At 42.8% G+C, this 10615-nt stretch overlaps 1 protein-coding gene across 5 annotated transcripts in view; it reads right to left on the bottom strand.

Moving 5' to 3' along the window:
- Positions 1–539: 539 nt before the first annotated feature.
- NFKB1 (nuclear factor kappa B subunit 1) overlaps positions 540–10615 on the bottom strand; it is a 57957-nt gene continuing 47881 nt past the window's right edge. For all 5 annotated transcript variants that reach the window (XM_064417083.1, XM_064417081.1, XM_064417082.1 and 2 more), the window contains exons 17-24: positions 8557–8758; positions 6722–6891; positions 5784–5886; positions 4761–4885; positions 3875–3941; positions 3376–3548; positions 3064–3241; positions 540–1424 (exon numbers count right to left, since the gene is read on the bottom strand). In XM_064417083.1, the coding sequence (XP_064273153.1) occupies positions 1237–1424; positions 3064–3241; positions 3376–3548; positions 3875–3941; positions 4761–4885; positions 5784–5886; positions 6722–6891; positions 8557–8758 (1206 nt within the window). In that variant the 3' untranslated portion in view covers positions 540–1236. The remainder of the gene's footprint in view (positions 1425–3063; positions 3242–3375; positions 3549–3874; positions 3942–4760; positions 4886–5783; positions 5887–6721; positions 6892–8556; positions 8759–10615) is intronic.

Raw genomic sequence — 10615 nt, 5'->3', positions numbered from 1 at the left:
CCAAGAACGACCCTGTCAACGCTCCATCTTTGTGCCACAAAAATTGGCTAGAAGTAAGTGACAATGGTACATTACCCAGTTTTTCATCATGAACTCTGATGCCTGTTCTGTTTAGTTGGGCCAACATCAATAACAGGACACTCACAGTCTCAGAACTGATGTCAGACAAGAAGAAACACTGTTCATGAGCACAGTTACTACAGGAGATTCTAGACAGCCCAAAGGAGAGCTGTCTCATCAGAAATTTGCTGAGACACTAAATAGTTGGTTTCAGTGTAAATGATTCTCTGCTGCCATAATGATGAGAACTAAAATAAGGAAGAGGCTTTACTCTTAAAGCACAGCTGCTCAGCAGTAGCTGATGGTCCTGTCCCTCCCTGAAAGATAGTTTAGCTTTAAGACAGGTGGCTTGCAACCTTTCACTTTAGTGCTTGGAAATCAGCATGATCTTGTATCAATGCCTAAAATGCAGATGCTAAATCTTCAATACCGCTACTTGAATAGTAATGTAAAAATCACAGCAGGCACAAACAGAAGCATTAATTTTGGGGGTTTTATTATAAAAGTAAAATAAAAATAAGCATTTAAAAAGCACGCTTTTCCAAAAAGGAACAGATATAAAAAAAACTATTTACAAGTAGGAAAATGTCAAACTCGAAAAATTTCTGAATAAGAGGCACCAAAGTTAAGTTTAAATACGTTATTTGAAATATACAAGATTCTTTTAGGATTCTCTTTTTTTTTGGCCAAGTTGTCACTGTTGTGATTAAAGTAATGATTTTTCTTTGCCAGTTATTTTATAAGCTGTTTGCATGCAAGGTGTGCTGCAAAAATTATGACAAGAGCAGCTAGAAACTGTATCCTCTGATTGCTTGTGTGCTTAACCTCTTCAGTAAGTTTGTATTATGCATAACAACTTCTTTTTCTCTGTAAAAGAAAATCCTCACAGACCAGGGAAGCTCAGTCAGTCTCTCACAACATCCAGACCTGTGTATTAATGCAGCAGTGGAGCCCTGGTTGCTGCAAAAGGCTTGTAACTGAACACAATTAAATGGACTTGAGGAAGGAGGCAGTGGCTAGGAGTCACGTGCTGCAGTTGCCATTTGTTCGGGTTCAGGTGGGATTCTTCCAGTGCACTTTAGGTTGTGAGTTCCCTTCCCTCTGGCCAGGCTGACACTGATGTAATTTGAAATGTCCCATTTGTTCCTGTAATTGCATATTGCCAATTGAAGATCACTAGTCAGCTATGTAATTGCTGTGCCCTGAACTTTCATGTCCATAGCCCAGGGCCATTTTGCCAAGTGTTAGTGAGGACTTGCTGCTCAGAGAGTCTGAGTAGGTGAAGCTCAGCTTGCGGAAGGAGGTCTCCACACCACTGTCACATGTACTTTCAGGGTCTTGGAATCTGCTGTTATAGACCTCACCTGAGGGACAGAGAAAAGAAAAACATCATCATTTGTGTTGCTTTAACAAAAGCCTAAGGAATACAAACCAAGAGGGTTAAGCTCTTCTGTAGGAAAATAAGTCTAACATGAGGCATTGTAATAGGAAAAGCTGTGCTGAATGTTTCCAGGCACCAAAGCACGTGATCTGATGTACTGCTGGCAGAGATCTGCTTGCAGTTGGAGCTTGGATGGGATGAGAAGCCTGGTGCTCTGCTGACACTAAAGCTGTCACTGCACGCGGGTCAGGACTCTGCCCAGTTGTGGTGATCGCAGGGCAAAAGGTTCTCTGGTTCTCAGAGTCACACTGTGCAAGTGTACAGCTCCAGGCTGAGGCTCCTAAAAATTTAATTCATGTTATTTCAACTTACAGATTTCTTTTTGAGACAAACATTTGAAGAGCTTTCATCAAGTAAGTGACCCTGAAATAGGAACAAATCAGTAGCATCTATCACCTGTGCAGGATCCACAGGAGGAGTACTGACTGCAAGAGCTGAAACTGAAGGTACGATGGGGGATCAACGTGACTAAAACAGTGGTGGTACCTTAAGAGTTCAGTCTTGTTTTTCTAAACAAACATCTTGAAATAAGCTATGTGATGCCCTCCATGTTGCAGAGAGAGCAGAACAGCTCTTACCCTTCAAGATGAATCTAAAGGAGCAATATGTGTACAAGCACATTTTTGGGTGGGTGTGAAGGTTTATTCATGACTGACCAAACAGTTTTCTATGGAGAATAAACTGGCAATGTTAGACTGGAATGGAGTGACTGTTGTGTTTATTTTTTCTTACCAAAAATACCTACAGTGTTTTTACACAGGGTGTAAGTTTCCACATTTGGCTACAGGCAGCACTACCAGTGTTTGAACAGGAAAAAAACAAACATTTTTGTTACTAAAACTGGCCAGGCAATGCCTGAACAGCCCTGATGACAAACTTCTCACAACCTGTCTTAGTAGAGTTCCCTGCCCAAAACCACTGTAGGACCTCTGTCATTGAAGGTGCTCAGAACTCGACTGGACAGAACATGGGCAACCTCACGTCATGTTCCACTGGCCCTGCTCTGAGCAGGGAGTTGGCCAGCAGGGCTACTCAAGGTCCTGTGTAACCTAAGCCATCCCCAGTTTCTTTGCCTACAGAACACTGGGCCAGTTTGGAGTGCTACACATTGTGGAGGGAGAAATTTAGTACTGAAGTCTTACTGAGAAGTTCAGGAGCCCAAAATATTTTTGTTTATCCAGCTATGAGGGGGGAAAAAAATAAAGTCAAAAGCTAATAGCACTTGTACACACCTAGGAGACAATTGCCTATATTCCCAGTACATCCAAGGCATTACCATTAGCAAATGGCAGGTGTCTGGTTTTAGCAAAGGGCAGCAGTACAATGAATACTGTAATGCAGGCATGCTGATTAAAGTGGTTAATTTTCCCTCTCTTTCCTATGCCTAGCAGATATCTATGATGAGAGGGGTCACACTGCAGCAAAATATTTCTGAAACCAGTAAGCAGCTGAAGCAGTGTGTGCAAGAAGGCATGCAATCCTAACAGTCCTAGATAGAGTGGGGAGGGGAAACTGAAAAAAAGTCTTAAATAAAGCTCTTCATATGTTGCTGTCAGTTTTACCTGTCTCTCCCTTTGCAAAGGTGAGTGGTGATGATAATGCAAGAGCTTTTGCTGTGCTGTCTTCCAGGGGAGGCGGTCTGCGTGAGGTGGACAGTGCTTCCTGAATTATTTCTATGGCTTCTGTGTGGTCCATCTGTCTCAAAGCAGTGATCAGCTCTTGAACTGTACCACCAGACACCTGAAAGAGCAGACATCAGACACTCAGCATGATCCAAGCTGGCTAAAACTGCAGGGCTGCACTGTCTCACTGTGCAGGAGAACAAGGTTCTCTACGTGTATCAATGTTCTTTATAACCTGTTACAGCACATCACCTCATAGTTATCCAGCAGAGTCTTCGATGGGGAAGGGCTCAACCTGAAGGCATTATTAAGTATGCCAAGACCCAGTTTTTGTGCTAGGGTGGACCAGTTTTTGGTTGGATCAGGCAATTCCAATAGTTTGTAAAGCTTCATCTTGGAATTCTCATTCAGCTCTCTCAAATGTCCTAGGGAACAGAGAAATATGTTAGTTTATTATTTATACAAAACATGCACCACTTCATTTTTGAGCAGAAACAAAGCTAAACTGAAGACTATTTGACACTCCAATCTCAGCATTACATATGTATTGCTGCAATAGTGCAGATGTACTCTTTGTCCTTGAGACATCTTAAGGGACTCATGCTTGTTCTATGAGTGAGAGGGTGGGAGGGCACCTCTTCTCTCTCACCAGCTTAGTAGGTGAGAGTAGTTAGTAGGGCAGAGTCTTCTGCCACTCCTCTTTCAGTGTTCAGTTACTAGAGGGATATTGTCAAGTCCTTATAGGTGTTACCTTGTGTGAGTAAGTCCTCCAAAACCTCTGCTGACTCATAGGGTTTGCCATTTAATATGTCATACACCTAAGAGAACACATTAAAGTCAGTATTTAGCAGAAATCTGGTTAGTGTCCATTAAGTCTCAGCAGTGTTGTATAAAATTCCATCTGTAAATCAGCATTTTTTCCCTCCCAGCCTTAGTATGACTAAGGATACTGTACAAAACCTGTGCTAAACTTTAGGGAAAAATCTTGAGAAGTTAAATCTCTCTTTATTTTAAGCTGTGTCCTCTGGCAACTATTTTCAAGACACAGAGGAAGTCTTGGCAGTAAATAAATGGCAGTAGCAGAGATTAAGCAAGGAGCTGCCGCCTGTCTGCAACTAGTAATTTAACACAAAGCCTGGCTGAGATTTTCACCTAAGCTTGGTACCACTCTCCAGCTCCAGATGATGAGATGCTGACTGCTTATCCCTTACATTCACACCAAGGCACATGCACAATAATCAGCTCAATCACTGTTTGGGTAGAACACAGGAGTGCATTTTCCCACCACACACAGGCTGAAATTCTGAAGAACACTCAGCAAAGAAACCCATTGGAGAACAGGCCTTCAAACACAAGCTGCCCACCCAGTAAATGCTTTCCCACACTGGAGGCTGCAGTGCAACTGCTTCAAGAACTGCCTGTTCATTTCTGCTCAGCAGCCTCAGTTAGTTCAGTGGAGCTTTCTTCCAGTGCTGTTTCATCAGGGGAATTTTATGGCTGAATTAGCTTAATTTTTGATGGCAAATTAATTGCAATAATTTTGGATGCAATGAAAGGGGCTGGCTGAGAGAGCTGAACTATCCTTTATAATTAGAAAAAGAAACAACAAAAACTACAAGAGAAAACAGATCACATACCTCAGAGTTGGCTGCCATATCCAGTGGTGTTGTTCCAGGCACAATCCCTTCATCATCATCTTCATCATCTTTCACATAATCTAGATCAAATAATGGCTCAAAGTTCTCAATGTGAGGATTTGCACCTGAAAAACAAGGGGAGGGTGGGGGGAAAGAGGCTTCAAGTTGCTTCTCAATAATATTTAAAATATGCATTCTATGTACTGAATGGCAAATCAGCTAATTTAGCTACTCCAAGTAAATGATATTTTATATTAAGCTAGCAAGCAGCTCTTTTTATCAGTTACATTTAAATGCTGTCACATCTCTGTACAATGCTACTCTCCATTATAAAGTGGGAAAAGAACCCACAAGCTGAGCCTTAGGGCCAAAGAAAGAGCTCTGGTTGTACCTACTGACTCCCAATCCCATGTTGCCTCACACAGCACAGCGTGCATGTGATGAAGGGATGGTGTGGTGCTGCTTTTTAGAGTGTCAGAGAAAGTGGGGGTGTTTTTAAAAAACCAAGCAGGCAGCCTCAGCAATGGGAGGCTTGGGTTTCTGTTTCAAAGGAAAAAAATTAGGTTTAAGTACAATTGGCAAAAAGTTCCAATAAATACTCCAACCTAATTCTTCCAAAGTGACAGCAGTAGGAGACACTAACAAGCTCATGCTTCAGTGATGGGATTTTCTTTGCTTTTCTCTTTCTAAAGCAATCCAACACTTATCCCAGATACATGAAAAGATCTCTTCTCCACTTCTACAGCTATAAAAGCTACAAAAGATACTCAAGAAACTTCCCAAAGTCTTCTTTTTTTTACCAACGTAATTTGCCTTTCTAGCCATTAGGTGGTGCTGAAGAGTGATGAGTATAGCACCTCAGAGCAGGACTTTCTGAGGAAATTCAGACCTTCTTGCTTTTAACATCTGACTTCCTCCACCCATTTAAGCAAGTTCACTGGCACATTCTTTTCTGCTTTGCAGCCTTCTAACTTAAATTGTCACTGTGAAAGAGAAGTCTCCAGCAAAGATCTATTTCCATACCTGCTGCTTTGAGAACTGCTGCCAATTTTGTTGAGCCCCTTCCAGCTGCTATGTGAAGTGGAGTTGTCCCATCATACGTAGTGCTGTCCACATCTGCATCACCCTAAGTTTTTGTTGAATGGGAAAAAAAGAAAAGAAATCTGTACAATGCAGCTGCAGAGGCTCATGTCAGCATAAACACTGCTACTGTGCAAGTAAGCACCATTCTGTGCCTGCTTGCATAAAAACTCTAACTGTTGCCTGAAAAGAAGAGTTAGAAAGTAACTACAGCTGCCTACATGCATAGGGTGGTAGTGAGCTTCAGTGCTAGAGCAGGAGGCACAGGGTGTGTCTCCAAATAGGTCTGGTAGATAAAAGCCACTTTGCATCCCCTGTAAAGGTTCTGCCATCCAATTATCTGTGGCCTTTGGAGTGGGAGTGGTGTGTGCAGAATCCTGCCCTGCTGCTGCTGGTCAGAACTGCCAGGGTGGTGGCACATCCATGCAGGAGCACAGAGGAAAGCCACACAGCCAGCTGGGGTGTGTAGAATTAAGGATACCAGGATCAAGGTGTTATGATGAGATACATATTTACAGATTACACAACTACATCTCTTTGCACAACTCTATACGTGTTCTGCTTCACACAGAAGAAGGGATGAACTTGCTCATGGTAACTTCAGTGCCTGCCAGCATTACTCAGTGCAAATTATACATGGCATATGAAGTCAGGTCAGGGTCACAAACTCTAAATTCCTTAACTTGGGCAAAAGCTTCACCAGCAGTGCTGAACAAAACAGAAACATTACCAGTCACTTTGCCATTACACCAGTTCAAGTAATCTAGTCAATAAACAGGAACCTCCCCCCTTACTTCTGTCGTTCTGAAGCACTCAAGGATTGTCAACAGCTTTTAAATATGTAATTGAAAAGAGCTGGAAGAAAGATATTCTGCCTTTACCTCAAGCAAAAGGCAGCCTGCCAAGGGGATGTTCTCTTGTTCAACAGCCAAGTGCAATGCAGTTCGTCCAGATTTTTGCTCCTGAGCATTGATGTTAACTCCAGCAGCAATCAGCTGTTTGAGACAGGACATGCTATTTGCCATCACCACCATGTGAATTGCACTGAGACCTACACAAAACAAAACCCATCCATCATCTGCATTAATATTGTAAAATTCAGAAATGTCAGAGTAATGAGTTTCAAAGTAAGAAAACTGTAAAATGAGTTACTGTAGTTACCTAAGCAGAAGTAACATATTTTGTTGCTTATACACTAAAAGATGATAGAATCATTGAATTGTTTGGGTTGGAAAGGACCTCAAAGATCATTTTGTTCCATGCCAGTCCTGCTGTGGGCAGGGACACCTCCCACCAGTCCAAGCTACTCAAAGACCCACGCAGCCTGGCCTTGAACCTGCTTTCAGGAATGAGACATCCACAACTTGTCTGGGCAACCTGTTCCAGTGCCTCATCATCCCCACAGTCAGGCTTTTCTGTCTTATATCTAATCTAAATCCACTCTCTGTCAGCCTAAAGCCACTCTCCCTTGTCCTGTCCCTACAAGTCCTCATAAAACACCTTTCTCCAGCTTTCCTGTCGGCCCCCTTTAGGTACTGGAAGGTGCTGTAAGGTCTCCCCAGAGCCTTTTCTTCTCCAGGCTGAACAGCTCCAGCTCTCCCAGCCTGTCTGCAGAGGTGAGGTGTTACAGGTCTGTGAGCATCTTCTACACCCTCCTCTGTCCCTGCTCCAACAGGTCCATGCCCTTCTTATGTATGTTGGGGTCCCTAGACCTCAAGGTGGAGGCTCAGGATGAAGTTAATGGTGTTGATAAATATGTTCTTTGTGCATAAATTGGAACTTGGAGAGTCAAAACCATGCAAGGAGAAAAAAATCAAATTACAAGGTGGAACAGAAGGCAGGAACTACAGAGCTCACCCAGAGCATCTTTTTGCCTCAAGAGAATAGCCTTAAAAAGGAAATCTGCATCTTGGTACTAAACAAGTAGGTACCCCACACTGGCCTCATCTGCCACTGAACATCTCTTCTAGAAAATGGTTTGGAAGAGTAACTGCTATATTTTAGTGTCATCCTCTTCAGGTCACTGTAAGGTCACAGTGACCTGACACCTCAAGAATACTTGCACCAGAAAAATAATAATAAAGCCTTTTTTTAAAAACCCACCCAACCAAAAAATCCTCTTCTGAAGAGAAGAACTGAACACAGTTTTTTGAATCCATGATGACAATTTTGGGTCAGACATTTTACAATCTATTGGAGCAGGAGTAATAAACTGAAGTCCCCTGTGCACTGAAAAATGGGAGAACTGTCTCTTTGTGGTTATTTTACAGGCTCTAATTCTGTATGGTCACAAAGTGCCAGATATGAAACTCAGTACTCAGAAATAGTCCAGAAACTATTTCTAAGGGGATTTCATTCACTAGGCAGGAGGAAACATTTTCTTCCAGGCATTTTTTTTTAAAAAAACAAAGGTGGCATAAGGAACAAGATGAACAGAAGTGTTTGAGTTTCTGTGAGATGGAAGAGAATGTATAGGGACAAAAATTCAAATCCATGCTGTGTCACATGACCATTACCAATCTTCCTCTTCTGTATAACCAGAAAATGACACGCCTGTGCCTGGAGGCATATAAAAACCAAGGACAGCATATGCAAAATGGGGAAAGATGTTATTTTCAGGGTCTCTATCTACCTGTGTAGCAACACAGTGTTGGCAGGAATTGTGGTGTGTTTTTCTAGTAGGGAAGTGTAAAATACAGCCATTATCTTTCCATACCTTCAGCATTGGGGAGGTTGACCATGGGAGACACCTTCTCATTCTTGAGGAGTAGACTCAAAATCTTGTCATCTCCTTCAGTAGCAGCTAAATGTAAGACAGAATTGCCGTGGCGATCCAGAAGGCTGACGTCTGCTCCAGCCTTCAGCAAGTCTTCCACCACCTTTGCCTGCTTTGTGATTACTGCCAGGTGCAGGGGGGTCTGCAAGTGACAGAAGCAAACCATGAGAAGATAAGCAAAGCTACATCACTTGTACAGAAATCTCCGAAACCCATAAAAGCTCCTAGCATGAGAAGGTTGTACACATGTGCAAGATTTTAGTTCATTGGCTTTGGAGTCGTGTAGCTTCTTTTCTACTGAATACTACAAACAGGGTTTCTACGTACTGGAAATAAAAGCTGCCCTGCCAATGTCAGCAGTTGGACTTTGGGAGGAACAAAGATGCTGCCTACTCCATAAGCCAGGGCACTGACCTGGCTATTTGAGCACTGCAGTGCAAGGAACTCGGGAAATGAGATCATCCCTGTGCCCCCACACACTGCAAGCCTGCTTCCACAGCTGCCCCATCTCCAAGTCCATGCCACGGTGGGAGCACATGTGCTTTCCAGGCCCTACTCAGATCCTTTAGCAATGAACCATGCTTTCATTTTGCTCCTGAATCACAGATTTGCAGCCATGGGCATAGGAGTTCCTTATCCCTCAAAATGGCTGCACAGAAAAGAAGAAAATCCTGCAGGTTGTGTGCACTTGTCAGACTGCAGAACAACTGTGCATTTATGCCATGTGTGTTGAACTAGCTGATCCCATTTGCACATTCCCCACTTCTGTGCTCCCACAGCACTGAGCAACGCTCAGGCTGAGAGGTTTTGGGACCTTCCAGAGGCTGGTTGCATACTGCATTCTTGTCAGTTCTGAGCAGCATCACGCTGAACATACACATGCATGTATTTAAACGGTAAACATTCTAGTGAGGTCTGGGAAATGGTATTTCCAATACTAAAATAATTTAAAAATTGACTAAGACTCCAGATCTAGATTACATTGACAGAGGACTTTAAAAATAAAGACTAATTCCAGCTTTGCACATTAAGCTTGTGTTTGTCAATAGATCTGTCAACACATTTGCAAATAATTACTGCATCTATAAGTTACATGTCAGCTTTCCGAATATCTGTAGAGAAGGAAAATTCTAGCCCAAGCCTACACTCTCTTCTGTCTATGGCTTAAGGTTTAAATTGAAAGTAGGGAGAGCTGCAGAGGTTCTGCAGTCAGGGATTTATTTCCGGTGTAGAGCCCAGCTTGGCCTCCTATTTCTGTTAAACACAGGGCACAGAATTCAATTCAGAATCTTCTGCTTACTTTCAGCAGCCTCCACATTTCAAACTTGCTTTATAAGAACATAAAAATGTGAAGGAAAACAGAGAAGTCAAAAGAAACCTTTTGGGACTCCCTGTACGGAATTAAAAACCTGCCTTTACTGTTCACAGCAAAACAAATGACACAAGGTCAGACTGCTGCTCAGTGGCATGCACAATCTCTTTAGAAGAGATTCTTTTCCAGGCAGGTTCCCACAGCTCTTTTCAGAACTTGAGTTACAATGCAAACAGGCCAGACTAGAGTTGAGGAGACAGAACTGTGCCTGCCAGTTGTTTTCCACCTTGGTTAAAGACAAGGGGATGGGCTTTTCTCAGTTACTGCAGAAATGAAAGGGAAATCTTGGTGCTCACGTGATGGGCACAAATACAATCTGGGCTGTAGGAACAGCAGAGGTTATTATGGCTTCCACATGTGCCTACAGATAACTGATGACACAGGGACTGACTCATGATCCCAAGTTAAGCAGTGTCAGAAAGGTCAGAGGAGCCCGGAGCTGGCACACTGTAATCCATACCTCTGGTTTAGTGACAGAGAAGCCAAATACTAAAGCCATGAACTGAAGAACTTACTCTTTTTTGGCCTGTTCCACAGGTAGCCCATGGAGACTGATGTCTCCCACAGACAATTTGTGCAATTTCTTTTTTACTGGCTAAACAATCAGCAACACTTATACCCCCACAA

Source organism: Passer domesticus, chromosome 4 (assembly GCF_036417665.1).
Source record: "Passer domesticus isolate bPasDom1 chromosome 4, bPasDom1.hap1, whole genome shotgun sequence".
Lineage (NCBI taxonomy): Eukaryota > Metazoa > Chordata > Aves > Passeriformes > Passeridae > Passer > Passer domesticus.
Note: the sequence above shows the minus strand (reverse complement) of the source record. Positions and strands in the feature narration are given on the sequence as shown.